Genomic DNA, 20,262 nt, shown 5'->3' with positions numbered 1-20,262 from the left:
TTCTCCGAGTGCTTCTGATTAATCTTGATATTATATTGATGGCTTTAAAAGGCCGGGATTAGCTGTCGGAGCTTCAGTGTGTTCTTAGAGTTTGAGTGAGTTAGTTCGTGAGTGAGTTTCGCTGCTACCACGATTCCTACCGCCAACGCTACATCATCTTCTGCAGCTCCACTTCAACGTTTTCTGAGGTATGCTATATGTTTCGTTAATATTTTTATGTTTCTCAGCTTTTTCGTAGGTTATCAGATAGCTAGTTTTTTTCTCTGTACACATATGTGTGGATAACCAGGAATTGTTCAGCTTAAACATTTAACAGTACTTTAAATATTATAGCATTTTTAGGTTGTGCATTAGAGTAGTTTTGAGGTTATGTAATCAATAATTTTTAGTTAACATTGAATATTTTTTCAGCTTTAACTTGTATCAGTACTTTAAATATTCTACCATTTTTAGGACTGTACATGAAGGAACAGCTTTGAGGGTATGTGTGTAACTATTTTTATTTTGTAACATTGCTAACAGTTTCGGTTAGTAAGCTGTGAGGTCTAGAGTTTTGATGTTATGTTTGCAATTCTTTTATTTAGTTACATTGCTAACAGTTTAGGTTAGTAAGCTTGAGGGCTAGAGTTTTGAGGTTATTTTTACATCTTTTATATTTAGTAACATTGCTAAGAGTTTAGGTTAGTAAGCTTGAGGGCTAGAGTTTTGAGGTTATGTTTGCAACTTTTTTATTTAGTAGCATTGCTAACAGTTTGGGTTAGTTAGCCTGAGGGCTAGAGTTTTGAGGTTATGTTTGTTTTCGTGTAATGGCTAGCTACATTGTATTCTTAATTCTTCTGTTATAGTTCTCCGTACGTCGAGCTTCCTTCGCGTGTTCTGTACGTTGAGACCGGACTACCAATTGCTGTGATGGCATCTACCGTGCAGAAATGTCGTTTCTGCCCTGCTACCTTCACGGCAGGCAACAACCGCTACCGTCACGAACGTCAGTGTGCTGACAACATGCAGCGTGACTTCCAGCAGTGTCATCTGTGTGGCAAGATGGTCGCACGCAGCGACAAGATGCAGCAGCACCTGTCAACATGTGCTGGAGTTGCCACGACATCAGGCATGCGGTGCAGTTTCTGCTATAAGGTCTTCGCTCGTGCTGATTTTGCTAGACGTCATGAGAAGTCTGCTTGTGGTCTCAACCCTAACCGCATAGCACATACCTGTGACAACTGTGCCAAGGAGTTCGTCAGGGCTGACAAATTGAAAGCCCACATCAAGGTGTGCAAGGGGTCTGCTCCGCCTCCGACAAAGAAGCAGAGGATGGCAGCAGTTATGCCAGCAGTACTGCCTAAACCATCGACCAGCCGAACAAAGGTGGTGACCGGCGCGGGTTTGGCCAATACCCATGGCTTCATCACCGCTGAAGTAGGATTCAAGGGTAATTTGAAGACTTACATTGCTGTTAATACGTCAAGTTCTGCCAAGGACATTTGTACGTACATGGACTCCATCAAGAACAAAATAATAAACCAACTTGTGGAGGAGATTGAAGAGAACGGACCTCTCAAATTCAATATCGTGCTCGAGTGCGACTACGAAAAACCTACGGATGCCAGTGAAGACATGAGGGCCTTCAAAACCATGAATGTTCCCCTCTACGCAGTTCATGAGGTGGAGGAGGTAGTTACCGAGTCCATCTCTAAGATCTGCAAGGAGGAGGAAGACTACTTGGGAAAGGGGTCCGGATGGACTTTGTCGGCCGTTAAGCGACTTCAACTACGAATAAACAAGCTCGATCCACTCCGTGCAAGCTCCTACATCGAATTACCTACATGCATCAAAGACAAATACGCAGTGATAAATCCGCAAAATCTTGAAGACCACGTGTGCTTTAAGTGGGCGATCCTGGTCAAGTATGTGGAAGGTGAGCATCCTGAACGTGTGAACCAGCGTTACCATGACTTGGAAGAGAAATTCAACTTCAACAACATCGAGTTTCCTACTACAATCCGGCAAATACCTCTGTTCGAAAAACAGAACCCTGGAGTCTCAATCAACCTCTACAGTATCGATGAGAACCAGAACATCGTACCTGCACGAGTCGCTCCTGAAGAAAAAGAACATCATTTCGATCTTCTGCTCTTGGTTAATGACAATTCGTCCCATTTCACCTACATCACTAATTTTTCTGCCCTGGTTCGGTCCCAAATCACTTCACATCATGATGCTATTCATGTCTGTAAAAGATGCTTCAAGCATTATGATGATCGGGAAAGGGTTAGTGGGCTCACTGGTCTTCAGTGTTTGGCAAAACACAGTGAGTTCTGCAAACAGCATGCTGCTGTTAGGATGGAAATGCCATCGCTCGATCAAAATGGCTTGCCTCCTGTTCTGAAGTTCAAAAACTTCCATCATGCTGATAAGATGCCCATCGTGGTATATTGCGACTTTGAAGCTATTCTGGAGAAAATCCATACGTGTCACCCGAATCCTGATGAGTCATGTACGCTGCAGTACCAAAAGCATAAGGCATACAGCTACTGCATTTACGTGAAAGCAGATAATACAGTCATTCCTGCACACCTCACTTCTTCACTTCCTTCACAGCCTGAAGTATACAGGGGGTGTGATGCAGAAGATAAATTCATTTCTCGCATTGTCAAAATCGGTCAGGATGTCGAGAAAATCTTTTCTACGTCTGTTCCTGTGACTCCGCTCACACATGCACAGAACACTGCTTTTCTGCAAGCAAGGTGTTGTTGCTACTGTGGGGGAAAGTTTGGAGGGGCTGTAAAGAAAGTTCGTGACCACAATCACTTCACCGGTGAATTTATTGGGTCTGCATGTAATGACTGCAACCTTCTCAGGCGCAGACCAAAAAAGTTGATTGTGTTCTTCCACAACCTGGCATACGACCAGAACTTCATTATCAGGAAGTTGGGGTATGATAGTAAAGACATCTTCATCATTCCGAATTCAGAGGAGAAGCTGATAACTTTTTCCAAAAAGTTACATGATAAGTTCAGCATTCAGTTTGTCGATACGTTCCGTTTTATGAGTCGGGGTCTTGCTTCGCTCGCCGAGTTCTTGCCTGCAGACAAGTTTATAAGTACTGCTGAGTTTTTCGCTCCTGATGAGTTGGAGTTGGTTACCCGCAAGGGAGTCTTCCCCTACGACTTCGTTGATTCTTTTGCTCGACTAGACGATACTAGTCTTCCATCCATCGATGAGTTCTTTAATATTCTGACTGATTCTGGTATTTCCGAGGCGGATTACGCTCACACACAAAATGTCTGGGACAAGTTTCAGTGTGCTACCTTAGGGGAGTACGCTGACTTGTACCTGAAGACGGATGTTCTGATTTTGGCGGACGTATTCGAGAATTTCCGCAGTCTTTGCTTGGAAACATATAGTTTAGATCCGTCTCACTACATTTCTTGTCCTGGGTTCGCTTTCGACGCGATGCTTCGAACCACAGGTGTACAGCTAGAGCTACTCACAGATTATGACATGTATATGTTTGTGGAGGCTGGTATTCGTGGTGGTGTAGCGCAAAGCATTAAACGTCATTGCGTAGCCAATAACGCATACGTACCAGAAACACATGATGCTTCCAAGCCATCCACATTCCTGGAGTACGTTGATGCAAACAACTTGTACGGGTGGGCGATGTCTCTGCCGCTCCACATTCGTCATTTCCAATGGACAGACACATCAATTGATGTCATGTCTATTCCGGAAAATTCACCCACAGGCTACATTATCGAGTGTGATGTGGAGTACCCTCTCGAACTCCACGAAAGTCACAAAGACCTGCCATTTCTTCCCGTAAATCAGTGTCCGCCCGGCTCAAAGCAATCAAAGCTGATGACAACGCTGGAAAATAAAGAGCACTACATCGTTCACTACAAAAACCTACAACAAGCAGTATCGCATGGTCTAAAAATCATAAGTATACATAAAGTTCTTCAGTTTGAGCAGTCGGCATGGTTGGAGCCCTATATTCGGCTGAACACCAACAAGCGCAAAGCAGCAGCCAACGAGTTCGAGAAGGAGTTCTTCAAGCTCGCTGTGAACTCGACATTTGGCAAACTGATGGAAAACAAGAGGCGGAGGCTCAAAATGGAGTTGGTGTGTTCTGAGAAGAGATTTAAGAAGTTGGTGTGCCGTCCGTCCTTCAAGGACCGCACGATGTATGAGCCAAACTTGAGTCTTGTCCACCTGAACCATGAGACCATCGTTTTCGAAAAGCCGATCTATGCCGGACTCGCAGTACTTGATCTATCAAAAACACTCATGTACGACTTCCACTATAATAATATGAAACCGAAATACCAGGAAAATATTCATCTGGCATATATGGATACAGACAGCTTTGTGTATGAGATTCAGACACAGGACTTCTACCATGATCTAAGAGCCGACCCTAAGTTCATGTCTGAATTCGACACCAGCTGCTACCCTCCTGACCACCCATGCTTCTCCCCCATCAACAAGAAAGTTGTTGGCAAATTCAAAGATGAATGTGGGGGAGAAGTAATGAGCGAGTTTGTCAGTCTGCGGGCCAAACTCTATGCATACAGGTGCGGTGGCAAGGTCGAGAAGAAGGCTAAGGGCATCCAGCGTTGTGTGGTCAAAAACCACATCACATTCGGTGATTACCTGGATGCCCTGCAAGACCATCGCACAAGGAGGGTAGGTGTTAGAGCCATACGGTCGAGAAAGCATGTACTGTATAGCGAATACAGCAATAAGCTAGCCATAACATGGGAGGATGACAAACGATTAATCTGTGAAGACGGCATCCGCACGGTCCCCCACGGCTATATCGGAGGTGACGAATAATTTTTTTTTTCTGTAAATAGTTTTTTTTTTTAAATAGTTTGGTAGTTTGGTTTCTGTTTCTATTCGTTGTATAGTTTCCATTTTTTGTTTTATAGTTTTCATTTTGTTGTAAAGTTTCAATTTTTTGGTGTATAGTTTATTTTTGTTGTATAGTTTCTGTTTCAGTTTATGTTCTGATACTTATAAATGTCTTAGAGAATGGTAAAATGTAATTATACGCAGACAATAAAAATATCTGCTTCCATGCAGCTTTTTAAATACGAGTATGCAAACATGAGAAGAGAATATTACTTGTGAGTTAGGTCTCTGAAAAAATTTCTGGTCTGCTAAGATGTAGTAATAAAGGTTTTTTTTAAATTATCATTACTTTAACTATCGCATCCACAACGATGGTATTGATAACATATATTTTAGTTAAAACCTATAAGAAAACATGGTGGTTACAACAGCAAAATGATTGTGGATTTTGTGGATTTTTGACTATAAGGGTCATAATAATGCTGGTACGGGATAGGAACTCGACCTTACATACACTAGCGTACTTTAAAAACCTACACTTGATGATACCATCAGCTGAAATCAAGATGGTGGTCTCCACTATATAAGATGGCTGCCTCTGGCAGACGATGGTATATATATATATATTTTTTTTTGATAATAAATTATTTTAAAGAATGCAGTGTAACGAAAAATTGTAACAGTGATGAGTGGGATGTTTGATGACGATGTCATTGTAACAGAGGTGCGGGATGCTAGATGGTTTATTCGTAATGTAGAGGAGTGGGGTGTTCGATGCGTAGGTTTTTTTTCTAGAAAACCAAATGGCGGATGTATTAGCATAGATTGGCATACGGATTAGCATAGATTGGCATGGATTAGCATAGATTGGCATACGAATTGGCATAGATTGGCATACTGATTAGCATAGATTGGCATGGATTAGATGACGTCATCCAAGAGGCTGGCAACATCGAGAGTCGCAAGGCTTAAGGTCAGGGTCGAATTTCAATGTCAGGGCCAAATTTCAAGGTCAAGGTCAATGTTAAAGGTCAAGGTCAAATTTCAAGGTCAAGGTCTAAGGTCTAGGTTCAAGGTCAATGTTAAAGGTCAAGGTCAAATTTCAAGGTCAAGGTCCAAGGTTAAGGTCGGATCCTGGCTCCTGCGCCTGTTCTTGAACCCCCTATTTCCAACTACTGTAACGGGACATTTTTTCGTGCGTACATGGCTGATGAACATAACGGGACACTTTTTCGTGTGTGCATGGTCGAAGGAAGTGACGTAATCCAACATGGGTGATGAAGCGAAGCCTTAAGGTGTCTGGATCGGATCCCCGATCCCCTCTCCCCTGTCCCCATACGAACCAAATACATCTACTGGCCAGCTTTTCACCAGTAGTTTTTTCTACAGCAACAAATTCTACAAAATTTTCCTCAATTTCTGCAGTGTCTTGGTTTGTTATTCTTCGAATTATTGACATTTGTTCAATCCGAGCTATATCTCGAGTGCAGTCCAAAATGATTGCAAAGTACTTATTCTTTAATACTTTATCTATTATTTTAGCTCTAACATGATTGGCCATCATGTCGATAAATTCAATCTGAATAGTTTTACTCAGGTAATGGTTTCTGGCAACTGTCTTGTTTATAGTTTTGTGCAAGTGCTCTCGCAATGTTGGGTCAAATCGTGCAATCAAATTAACCAAATCCAAAAAATTTTCACTGTTATTCGAATTGGACAACCTCTCTTCATGCCCTCTGAAAGCCAAGTTATGAGTAGCCAAAAACTGTACGATGGCTAATAGCCTTTATAAAATGTCTCTCCAGCGTTGTTGTTCAGCTCGAATCTGGGCCTGGGTTTGTGAATCAATAGGTTTTTTCACAAGAAAGGCCGTTTTTTAAACTAAGCCATTTTACCATGCATTCTTTGTGACACTCGCTCTTTTCGTGAGACTTGAGCACCTCGGATAGATGCTTCCAATCACTCATACATTCATTAGATCCAAGGGCACTGTTGGGATTAGGTCTTAGAGAGAATAAACGACATGCAAAACAGTAAACAGCATCTTTTGACTCGGAATAAACTAACCATCGCCTATCTTGCTCTTCACCATTTATAAGTGTTTTTATTTAGCCTAATGTGTGTCTGTAAAATGTCGACCACTTTCATTTTTGGGGTAAGATTTATTGTATACCCTCACGGGACCGTTTTGAACTATACTAGTTATTTTTAAGACACTTAATTGTTTAGGCCATAAAAAATGGTCACTCACAGTTACATTGGTAGGTAAGGTATCGATTTCCTCACGGATGTCGAAGTCCGCATCGTTATCCTCTAATGGCACATGTGCAGATGATGATGAAGTCGACTCAGGATACATCACCTCGTTGCTTCCGAAAGGAGTATCACTGTGGCTACTGAGTCCTACCTCTGCAGCGACAGTAACTTCTTCCTCTGCCATCGTTGAATCTCGCACGCACAGATGTTCAGATGACGCAGACATACACTCGGAACACAACACTTCATTGTTTTTCAGGGGAGATTCACTTTGGCTACTGGGTATTTTTTATGTCTTTAACTTCTGTTAATGGTATTGAATCTTGAACGCACAACTGTTCCTTATCTCCAGTAATTTTATCAGTCTTTAAATATTTTGTTAAAGAACCGCTTTTTTTTTTTTTCAAGTTCTTTGCGTTTTTCAATTTTTTTCCATTTGGAACTGTCAGGATCAAATTTCCTACCAAAGTCACGATCACGAGAGGTCATTGTAAATTAATCTGACTGAAACTAAATAAACATTTCAGCCTTGATTATGAAACTGTCTAATTAAAAATAACTAGCCCTATTAATAAATATAATTGAAATTAGTTACATCAAAATAACAGGACGAACGAATAGAGATTCAAAATATGCACTGCACGATACATGACTTAATATTTCCACTGATCTGGCGACACTGCAATAACAAAATCTGTCTGTAACGCGTACGTTCACACCCCCTCCACTTTTTAATATCGTAAAAGGGAAGGGAGGACTAATTATCAGCCGCTGACTACAGTCACGTAAATTGAGAAGGTTGAGAGGAAGTTTAGGGTATACATAGCGACCTATACTTTCAATTCCTTTGATAACTGGCAGCAGTAATATAAACATAAAACAAAACAAAAAAAGCACAACTGTATGTACTTTCACCGCCCTTCCCCAGAGATATATAAGAGGAAAATGACACTCAGAGCAAAGCCTTTTTGTCACAGTATCTGTGATAACTGTAACCTGAAGCAAACACTAATCAGCATCGCCGGCTGGCAAGTGTCAGGTAATGTGATACAGATATTGCCAACCCGATTATCTGACACTCGTCCCCTGCATGTTGCGGGTAATACATATAAAAGAGGTTCTAATAAACATTAGGGGTGTACAACTTAATTTCGAACACCTTACATGACAGGGTCTCGGGTGAGGGCAGACGCGGGGCCCCACTAGGCGCGGGCCCCTGGGCGATTGCCCGGGTCGCCCGGCCCTGGATACGCCCCTGCAGTGATCCCGCGCACAGCGTCGCTAGGGGCCAGATCAGTCATCATTCACCAGGCACAGAAGCCGGACGCGTTCGCGCACCATGGAGCATTCATTTCCATGCTGTCACCGACAATAGCTACAATAGTATAAGTTTTCTTCAATCTTCTTCTTTGTGCTTCGTGGCTGGCCTCCATTCGGCTTGATTTAAAGCATCAGCTGCTTAACCTAATTAATCTAATTCTTCTGACAATTCGAGGTTTATACAATTTAACTTTGTAGAAGAAAGTGTATCCCTCCTTGGTCACATGCAGACGACATCGGCGTCAACGCGCCTAAGAAAATTTAACTTCAAAAACGACTTCGAGCAATTAGCAACATAGTAATTGTTGCAATCAAACATTGAAGGAACTTTTCCAGCTGTACAAATAACCCAATCTGCAGAAAACGTGGACAAAATATGTACATTACAAATGGTCAAAATACCCTTATCACATATGCGCTAATGGCATAGGACCAGGCACTGCCGCTAGAATGTGCTGCATAACGTGATTCCAGTTTCTTTGACGAATTTACTATATTGTTCTATCACAATAGTTGATATTACAGAAGAAAGAGCGAATTATTCTTGTACCAATTCTAACAAAGACTGAGACACCCACCTAGACTCCTTAATGGCTTCATCGTAGGATCGCTTGCACTGGGTGCGCTACAGCTGGTCGCAGCACTGACCAATAGGCTAAACTGCGTGGGATAAATTCCTAGACACTCTAAGGTGTGCGGGAAAGAGTACAGTGATGCATGTTGCAGAAGCGGCACTGAGATATGCTGAGAAACTACCCTAACACATTACTTTGTCGACGTTAGGGCCGTTCCCGTGGTTCGGAGTCGCTGCCCAGCTGCTCCGGCAGAGAAGGTACGTGCCACGTGGCAAGGGAACTATCCTAACTCGGGTGAAATAAAAGAGTTTATGACATTAAGTTGTGTTTACTGCACACGTCACACACTGTACATGGGCTGTCACGGCTCCCATCTGTGACAGTCCATCAGGGCGAGGCCCGGCTCCACGCACTTTGAGCGCGACACGACACTACCAGTGGCCTGACTGGCGGTGACACGACAGTGACACGACTGACAGTGACGCGAATGACGATGACACGAAAGACTGTGACGTAACTGCCGACGCGAACGACGGTGACGTGACTGACGGTGACGTGACTGACGGTGACATGACTGACGGTGATGTGACTGACAACGCGAATGACGGTGACGTGACCGACGAAGACGCGAATGACGGGGACGTGACAACGGTGACACGACTGACAGTGTCCGTTCGACTCTCACTCACAACTTCGCGACCGCACTCTCTCATCCCACTCAGGCGACTAACTCCACCCACGCTCCGCGACGTCTCAGCGGCCTCCCCCCTTGCCGCGCGCACATGTATCCCCCCTCTTCCTTTCGTGAGCGAGTGCGTGGAGCCCACATGGTCACAGGCGGGGAGACGCGACTTAGTCGTCCGGGAAACACATCTACAGGTACACAACAACACAAATAGATATTTACACACTCACATAATTACATAAACAAAACCTTTGTTACACTTTCGCGCACGGGCGCCAGCGCACACGCAAGCCTGAAGCAGCAACGGGCAATAATTGCCTCCGCGAGCCGGAGGAGCACTTGGGACGACATCAACTTCATACAGAACACATTATGCTGCACCCTTAGATGTGCTGGAAAGAGTACGATGATAGACACTACACAGGCGCATTAAGATACGCTGAAATATAACTCCAATTCATAACTTGATTTGGGACACATTACACTGGTGACTCTTAGATGTCCTGGAGAGAATACAATGATGCACATTAAGGCATGTGACCTGTAGCTATCTTATTAGGTGTGCTGTCTTGGCGGGAAACTCAAACAATGCCACATGGGTATCGATAGTCCTCGATATTTAATTAACTAAATATGTGAGCATACATTTTGGAAAACTTTGCGGTCAGTGCAAGCGAAGCTTTGAAAAGCCAAATAACCGGGTCCATCACAGTACAGCCTGGAACATCCATGTGTTCTAGCGAGACTATGCAGTTCGTGACATAATGCGCAATGTTGCATTTTCTTTATTAGTTAACGCGACTTATATGTGAAAGGGGTCTTGCTGGTGCGGGGCTTTAAAGTACAATTAAATAAAATCTTACTATGGCTGTTACTGGATATTGCTTGCAGAAAATTGAGGGCCCTGCAGTGCGCGAAACACGTCCACACCCGGTGGCAACTGCACTGTGTTGCACTGCCCTACCCCTGGCTAGTGTTCGGAGCGGTGCACGACCAGAGGGAGCACTGGTAGTCAGCATTAAAATGAATATGCATAATTACTTTAATTAATATATTCGATCATGCTTTCCATCCTCTTATAGTAATAATTATAAACAAGTTCACAAAGAAATACCAATACACTCGCCGAGAAACCAAAACAACTCACACTGTATGTGATGAACAGCTAGCGGAATAGCATCGTCTTGAATATTGATTCTTTTAGAGTTATGTTCCAAAACTGAAATAAGGTCACTTAAGACTTTGTTTGTAATTCCATACCCAATCATTCTTTGGATTATTAAGGAAATTTGGCTTTTAAAAGGGAAATTTTGTCGCATTTGAAATGAAAAATATATACTATAAACACTGTGATCCATAATATGTAGTAAAGGACGTCCATTCTTTATATATTGCTGCTTATTCACTAGGAATCTAGCATATATGTCAGCAGTTATCACAGCATAACTCCTTTTGTCTAAAGTCATGTTTATTGCAGTGTCCATATCATTGACTAATCTAAAGTTGTTAAAAACTAACTGTAAAAATCGATCATCCGAGCCAACAAGACTATCCATTAGGTCAGACATATCAAATGACACATTGTTGGCTACATATGTTGGTACCAGTGTTATCAGAGAAAGCCTTTCAAGGTCATTAGCAGTGTTTATATCAGGGTAGTACTGAGGTGCCAAAATGTAACTGTGCAAAGAACCCGAGTATGCATTATTAAATATCATGTTAAATAACAAGAGGGACATAATGTAAAATCGAAAATAATGTCTATTGCTTCTGTGAATGAACATGCCCGTCACTACCGCTCAATATATTTCCAGGCTTTGAAATAACCGTGTAGGATGACGACAGTAGGATGAAATTATCTTGCATGATAGAGTAGTAAGCAATACAAATGTTATGTATGATATCCATGTAGACAATGTAAAGGGTAAAAATGTATTAAGCCAAGCTGGCATCTGCTCTGCTTTGGGCACAATGAAAATTAAACGGTTAAGGAGGACAGGATAAGTGGAACTTTTTAACTGTTTGTGATTCGTCAGCAGTTGAAAAATGATGTCAAAATCAGGTTCATTTTCAAATGTTTGAGGTATTGCCCACTGTGACAAGTTAACACTAGGTTTTAAACCATACTTTATTAAAGTGAAATTAGAAGGCTTGGAGAATATGCTAACAAGCTCGTAAATACTTCCTCGGTATGCAACATTACCATTATTTTTTTCTTCATAAATAAAAGGACGCACGGGGTTGATTATCAGTTTAATGGGAAATCCATTAGTTTCGTACAATTTATTAGGAAAAATATTGATTCTCTGAGTGGATATTCGAGAAATAATTCCACCATTTTTAAAAGGATTTAAAGTTAGTCCCTTAATAAATGGACGACTGCCACGATATTGGGGTTTCACTTCATGCAAGAACATAGCAACACAGTTGAGAATCTCGTATTGTGTCCAGTATCTCCTCAGAATGTCTCCGATATGTCCGATTGCTCCCTGAACTTCAGTGAAAACAAGAAGGAAATTTGACTGACAGTCCCAGAATTTTGTCTGCGACAGCTGCAATACCATATCCAGAAAAAAGTCATTTGAATCATCATCAGAGATAATGATAAAACCCACACTCTCTGTTTCTGTATGTTCAACAGCTGGAATTATTCCATTCGCTTGTGATCCAGAGTGTTTGTTGTCAATGACGTAAAGAGGACTGGAACAGTCTGACTGTACCTGTGATATTATATTACCAGCTGTTTTTGAAGTGTCGCTTACAACAAACACTGTTGATTTAGTGGTTTGTAAGAAGTTTTGCTTGATCACCACCACTGATTTAGAAACCAGGTGATGGATGTTGTCATTCTTAATGTCGTCTACAATATATTCTCTTCCTGTTATGGTATCAACTATTGAAGGAATAATCATTAACATGAAGATTAAGTTGGCTAGTAGAAAGCGCCACGGGGTCATGGCTAGGGTCCTGAAAAAATTACATTGTTTGAAAGTATATTTTAAAATCATATACTTGCTTAAGTTATTATTATCACTTAAATATAAACAGGATAGTGTGAAACAAACTTAAAGCTGGAATTGATCAACAAATCAAAACAATTTGCTATCCGGCCGTGGCCTCACAGCTATATGAGGAAAATTTCTGGTCTACTACAGCAGAAGAGGATTGTATTTTGTGATACCGCTACTTACATAGTTATAGTCAGTAGTATAGGAATGAGGTTACAGCACTAGGAGTAGGAGTGAGGAATTGGAGCCAGTGTCTACCATCTTTGATTGTGATGTCTCGGCGCCCATCTTGAATGACCTTGGCCTTTGACCTAAATACCAGTGGCCATTTTGTATTCGCCATTTTTTAAAGACATCTTTGATTTTGCCATGTTGTTTCCACCATCTTCGTTTCTAGACAATTCTGCCATTTTCAATTAACACATCATCATTGCATTTTTTGTTACTGTCACCATCTTATTTTCTAGAAATGTTGCAATTTACATTTTTTCTGCCATCTCGAAAATATGTAATTTTGATAAAATTTATTTAACATAATTGAGTATAAAAAACATAATTATGCCATTTTGAAATTATGTCAGTGATGCAATTTTCGTTATGTCAGACCATTTTAATTACTATCATGAATTAACCAGATAATTTTTAATTAAAAAACCTTTGCCATTGCAATTTGTCGACTATCTTGAAAATCCATAATTTTTTTTGCTAGAAATTCGGAAAAAGTCAGTTGTCTTGCCTGCCATATTTGAAATCTGTAATTGTTAAGCTAGACATTCGGAGAACATTCCCAAAATTCAACAAAAAAAATCACTAGTTAAAATAATGATCGAGTTGATCGATTACAGCTTTTAAGCTCTTGGAGCACCTTTAGCTACGTAACAATTTATCAAAGTTCGAATCTAATTTGTTGATTTTGAATTTGTAGACAAAATTATTACATTAAGAAAATGAATTTAAGTAACTGTTGTTTTGACCTGTGTATTAATGGAAAATTGTTGCTGTTTTTACTCGCGTGTTATACTAGTCACTGCGAGTATTTACATGATGTCCAAAAATGGAGTCCTCAGTCCTCCTCTGACTGTGGTGCAGTATGGATCGACTCTCTTCAGTATATTTCCTGAGATTTATTAGGTATTTATGTGTCTAACTTTATGATCAGTTTACCATCAGCAGTGCAGAACCTGATGACATCGTCGACAGTGATTCTGATGGTATTGGAAACCTCGATGGTAGCGACGCCGAAGGTAGCACAGATCCCGATGTTATCTGTGATAACTGCTGCAGAGGAGTAACCAGCAGGTGCTATTCCATAGGCTGATGTTTCACCAGCGACCTTGGAGACTTCATTGCATGTTGGACTTTCATCACGCCAGTGCAAATACTGTGGTGCGTCATTCGCAACCACCTCAAATGCTTGCAGGCATGAAAGAGGCGGATGTCGGAATAATGCACAAAGAATACTGTTTCAGTGCATCAAATGTGGCAAACTAATTTCACAGCTAGATAGTCTAAATCGACATTATGATACTTGCACTTGGCTAGTTAAGTGTAAGCAGGAACATGTTTGTAAAAATTAAACTGGCTGTTGTTTCGACTCGCATCTCACGGCAGTTGCTGCGAGTATATAAGACAAGACTGGACGATGAGAGATTCAGTCCACCTTTGAAGGTGGTGCAGTGCGGATCGTGTTGTTTGATTCATATCACATATTATTCCATTATCTGGGAATTATTCAGTGTTCGATCGCATCATTACCACTATTAACGTCAACCTGGATGGAAGGTTTTCAATCAACAGTGCAGACCCTGATGGCAATTTTGCTGTCAGTTCCAAAGATCCCGATGGAGACGATAGCGGTGTCAATGAGACACATCCTGTTGGAAACAGATTCAACAGTTGCACCTACTGTATTAGCAAAGCAGAAGATTTTAAGTCTGCAGTGTCTTCAGCAAAAGAACAATGGATGACAATAGTGTCAGTTACATCAATAATGGTTGCTGCAATTAAAAATATTCCATCATACATCTGTACAAACTGTGACATCAAAAACTTGAAAATTCGTTATTACATAAACACGATTAGTATAATAACACTGAATGCAATAAATATCAGTGCAACAGATGTTGTAGTTGGTTTAAACACTACAGCAATTTGAAAAAGCACATTTGGTTTTGCAAAGGACTGTTTAAACATTCATCCAAGTCAAACTTTATAATCTGCAGCATTTAAATGCATAAAACATGCAAGGCATCATGAAATATATCACTGTCCTTTTGACGAAATTGATAACTATGTGATATGAGAAAAAATGTAGTAATCAACTGTCATGCGGTGCTGCTCTGAAAGACATGTAAAGGACTTGCTTTGTACTATAAGAAGACTGAAGAAATTGATAAATTATAGTGATTTGTTTGTTTTTGTTCTAGTAATAGTGTAGAAATTATGTAATAAATTTATTTGTAAATTTGCTCTTTTATTACTCGTACATGGCACTTTTGTAATTTTTATTAAATAATAAAATTTTAACTAAAATTAACATTTTATCCATCGAGTTTCGATCCAAGCACTGTAATCAATGGAGTCGATCATTATTTTACTAGAGATTTTTTGTTGTTGAATTTTGGAATATTTGCTGACATTCTAGCTCAATAATTACAGCATTTATAGATGACGGACACATTTTAAAATCCTGGATATTGTGACAGTTGACTGTCTGTTAGTAAATAATTACTGCACTCTAGCAAGTAAATATGAATCTAATATGGCTGCAGCACCCTCTAGCACACAAAAACAATAAATCAGATCCAAGATGGCGGCCTCCATTAGACAAAAACAAGACGTCAACCATAAAATCATATTGGCTAATGTAATATTGTCTTGGCATTAGTGGTGGTCAGTCTGCCAGTGGCTTCCATGAAAGAAGGATCCATCACCATTTTTTTTAAATGCTTGCCATTGCCGGGACATCATGGCTAAAGAACAATTAAATTTTTGTTTATTAATATAAATTTTTTTCCAGAATTTCTAGGTTACAAACTACTAATTATGTAGATGGCTACCATAGTGAAAAGTAATATGGTGAAATAATAATTTCAAAAATTCTCCTGTAAAAATCGTAAAAAATGATGTATTATCATGATGGTGGCCACAACGAAAATTGCAATGTGACTAGAATCCAAGAGGGTGACCATTAAAAAATTGCAACAATGACATAATTCAAAATGATGAAATGTTCTAAAAACCAAAATTGAGGAAAATCTAAATAGTGGAATCCAAAATGGTGGAAAATAAAATAGCAAATAAAATATGGCCACTATGTTAAAGGTCAAGGTCATCCAAAATGGCCGCCATTATGTCACAATAAAAGTGGCTGACGCCGGCTCCAGCTCCTCATTCTTACTCCTGTTGCCAGAACCCCATTCCTAGACTAATATAGTGAGAATAAACAGTAAAGGAAGTGTTCAAACAAAATTACTTGTTTACTTGTACAACAGTCAATCAAATGTTCTTCATAGGTTCGACATAATCGCCCAGCATCGTTCGCGATGTATAATGGAATGCCAACTGTCTGAGCAAGTCAACAGTAACCTCTCACGAACCAGAAGGAAACCATGAGATGCGACATCCCGGAGTTATCCAAAGTTAGATGTCACTGCGAGGCCATGGCCACGCCACTAGACAAACACTCAGAAGGAAGAACCAGGACTGTGTTAATGCAATAATATTCCTTTATCAAAGGTCAGATGTTCCTACGAGGCCATGGTCGGACCGCAGCTGCTAAGACACATTCTAACATGTTGCCTGTGACAACTTGCACACTGTTGGAACACGTGCTGATTTATTTGCAAACAAGCGGATTGGTAAATAAAAGGAATAATGCTCTTAAAATAAGATATACATCCAATTCTTTTAAACATGGAGTCTTTCCTGTACATGGTGGTCCTAAAAGATTCTTGAGCACAAGAGTCTTGGGTTCCTAGCAAGAAAAGTGTACCAAGATGTCTCATACCCTGAAATTACATGGAAAACATGCAGTTAAATAATGATTTGGATTGGGGAAGAAGGGGGGGGGGGGGGTTGGTGAGAAGGGGTAGCAGGAGGTAAAGTTTGTAATTTAAGTCTTAATCTCATTCACACCTTTAGTGGGCTTTGAACCATTCCTATGTGTTCATGAGTACATATGATGCCGGTCCCGTTCGAGCATATTACGAGGAAACGGCAGCGGTGAGTATTGTGGCCGCATGACCATAACCACGGGGGACTTGTTGCCCAAAGAGGCAATTACGAAAATTTATATTTAGGGCCGAGCCTAAACAGAGAGGGTGTACTTAACAGCTCTCATTTTCTCAAAGAATTGTAGGGCACTTCTATTATGTAGTTCAGTCACATAATGTGAAGTAGTCATACCTGTACCTAGCTGACTCCTTCTCTTGGTTGGACCAAGGTCACATTCTTGGACACCAAATTCAAATGTTAAATACAACTTTTATTAAATCCATTTCAGCAGCATCTATAACAACTACAGTGAAAACGCCAGACTGCAGCTATAATCATACGTGCGTGCGCTGAGTGTGTTTGCATCAGTGTCAACCAGACATGTGTTGAGTCAACATGGAAGTACAGCTGCGGTGTGTCAGCACTGTGTGCGTCGCAACATTCAGCCCATTTAGTATTCCGAGCACTAAACCGTGGATAGCGGCGAGATACTGGGAAGTAGATAGGCATGCAAGGAACGAAAAATTGTGGCTGTGCTTAAACTGGCGTGAATTATTAAACAGTTGAACAGAGTCCTGGGCTGTTCATTTTTTGTCCACTTTCACTGATACTTATCACACTTCACAGATACTGTATATACGATACGAAAAATAAAATAAGGTCATGAGATTTTATATTATTTATGCCAGGATACAAATCTAGCCTCATAAAACTCTTTGTCTAAAAATTGAAATATTAAAAAATGGTTTCACAATTACAGTGGTTTACTTGTGTCTAAAATTTTGCCATTTCTGATAGTTTAACAGACACACACAAAAAATACACACACACACACACACACATGTATATATGTGTGTTTAGTCAAAATTATAAGAGTTTCTATGATATATTATTCCTAAAAATTTCTCATTCGAGAACAAAAACTGTAAACGACATTGGTTACAAGAATTTCTACTTGTTTTCTGTACGTGTTCTGAACTCCTGATGATGCGAACAGATCGACAGATCGCAACTGTCGCTCAAGGAAGCCTATCGGCGCCCCGAGTGTTTCGCTTGACCCCATGTTACGATTGTTGAAGGTGACCGACTGTAGGATTGTTTAAGTGTATCTGCTGAAAGCCTGCATGTAATGTTCTAGCAGGGATTAAAACACAGCATATTATTACCAAATTTAAACAACTCTACTTCAAAACAGCTCATCAAATACACTCATAAAGTACGAGCATTTAAATACGTTTTATAATATATTTTGAACATAAAAAATACATTTTGATAATGGTTCCTTACACACACTCTGAGGCAATGTAGCTTCTACCATGCACTGGTCGTAACCTCACCATGTCCCATTGCGATGACACTTGTCTATCACTCAGTGGCGTGCCCAGGATTTAGCTCTGGGTGGAGGGGGGGGGGGGTCCAGGCAGAAGGCTAGGGCCTTTCCGGGGGGCCTGGGGGGTATGGAATACCCCCCAGCTAGGCGGGGGGTCCGGGGGTCCTCCCCCGTGAAAAATTTGAAAAATCGTGTTCAATATTGCTGATTTAGCCTATCTAAAAATACTGGCCATAACTTCATAAAAGTAAATATTTATTTTTTTCATTTTATGAATTATATATTAAAATATTTTTAGCCCTGGGGGGGGGGGGGGGTGGTCCGGTCCCGCTTGTCCCCCCCCCCCCCCCCCTAGGCACGCCCCTGCTATCACTGCCAGATACCGGGCGGCTACACCAGGAGACAGCGAGACAGCTTGACTGCAGTAAAGCCTCCAGCGCCCTCTATCATGGAGTACTGTTTAAATGTTTCTAGACTGATACATTGTAATAACTGTGATGTTAAATGCCACATGTTCTAAATAATTTTTGGTTAAATATTTATGTTTCATTATTTATTCAATTGATTAAACACCAGTTCGTTATTCACAGTATTTGATGTTTTGAGATTTGGCACTCTTATTATTATTATTTTTACCATTCCTGAAGGGCATTTGGCGAATCTTTTCAGGCACATTAGGACACTCGGAACAGGACTTCTTAGTGATACTCTAGGAGTGAGTATATACATACTGAGCGAGTCATCCCTCGCTGAGCGAGTGGCGTTATCAATGCAATGAGCCTCTAGTCTACGGAGGTGCTCTACACCGGGGGTTTACACGGGAATTCTAGTTTATCCATTGTCCTGGTCAAATCTATGGAATCGTAAGAGTGGTCCATGCCTGGCATTATGTGGACACCCATTTAAACATGCCACTTAACAGCCTTAAATTAATAGCTGCTACATGCAACATCTTATTTATACATTCATATCGCAGTTGTGAAGCAAGAACATAACTAGTTTTACTGGGACAAACAATGTGAGGGCATACCGGTGTTAAAGTTCAAATTACTGGTGGAAATAGTGGGTGCCACCACATGAGTGAGCACATGGACCCGGCTCGATACTCTTACTCAGGGCGTTACGTGGCCCGTGTGCGGCGAGATATTAGCCCTCCTGATTTTTAATGCACACTTGTCCCTAACCGAGCTCGCTCTCAGCGTCGGGCACGCTTCTAATTAACCGCAGTGGGCTCTTAGGGCGTCCCACACGCCGCTGACTGGTTAAGGACCCACGTGGCCCCCCCGAACATAAAGACACATGACTCAATTAAGTTGGTTTTTATTTACTCACCTTACACGCCCTTACACAATCCTCCCTTGATACTGTTATAAAACGCCCGAGGCACGAATCGAATTAGGTGAGGAGGCGAACCACACACGTAGTCCCCTCAAGCCGTTACTTATTACACGGATGACTAAAAACTCCGGAGAGTAAAGAAATTTTTAATTAAACAGTCTCTCCGACCGAGAGAGGCCCCGAGGATATAATGAAAACGATTTGAATAAATTACTTAACAGAACTACTTCTCGGTGAAACAACGGTGATGTCCTCGGGGTGTCTGGAGAGACGTCCGCTCTCGGCCGGCTGAAGAAGGAGACTGGGGCTGAGACAAGGGCTTGCGGCAGGCAACATGGCACCCTTCGCGCCGAACACAATTACCGTTAACATCCTAGCTATTACGTGCCCCGGGTTATTATTGAAAATAACATGAACTCTTTCAGTGGCGTCTCGTCAGGGCAAGCAAGGCAAGCAGTGCTTGCCCAGGCAGTTTCCAGACATTGTATTTTTTTAAATAAATATTTTATTCAGAATAGTATTTTACTTTGGCTCGTGCAGTTAGGTGTATGTATTTTTTACACTATCTTCTTGGGACCCAATACTGTGCGCTGTGAGCTATAAGAAAAGAACTCGTTGACACACAAAACATGCTGTTTTAGAAGCGTTGCTAGGTTAAGAAGCGCTGGTAGGACCGCCTTC

General features: G+C 41.0%; 1 protein-coding gene across 1 annotated transcript; it reads right to left on the bottom strand.

Moving 5' to 3' along the window:
• Positions 1-648: 648 nt before the first annotated feature.
• Positions 649-18,557, bottom strand: LOC134542402 (uncharacterized). The gene is made up of 2 exons (XM_063386610.1): positions 17,106-18,557; positions 649-12,657 (listed from the first exon to the last, which is right to left on the bottom strand). The coding sequence occupies exon 2, from the start codon at positions 12,645-12,647 to the stop codon at positions 11,490-11,492; it is 1,158 nt and encodes a 385-aa protein (XP_063242680.1). The 5' UTR covers positions 12,648-12,657; positions 17,106-18,557; the 3' UTR covers positions 649-11,489.
• Positions 18,558-20,262: the final 1,705 nt, after the last annotated feature.

Source organism: Bacillus rossius (assembly GCF_032445375.1).
Source record: "Bacillus rossius redtenbacheri isolate Brsri chromosome 4 unlocalized genomic scaffold, Brsri_v3 Brsri_v3_scf4_2, whole genome shotgun sequence".
In the NCBI taxonomy this organism is placed as follows: domain Eukaryota; kingdom Metazoa; phylum Arthropoda; class Insecta; order Phasmatodea; family Bacillidae; genus Bacillus; species Bacillus rossius.
This window is presented reverse-complemented; position numbering and strand designations above follow the sequence as displayed.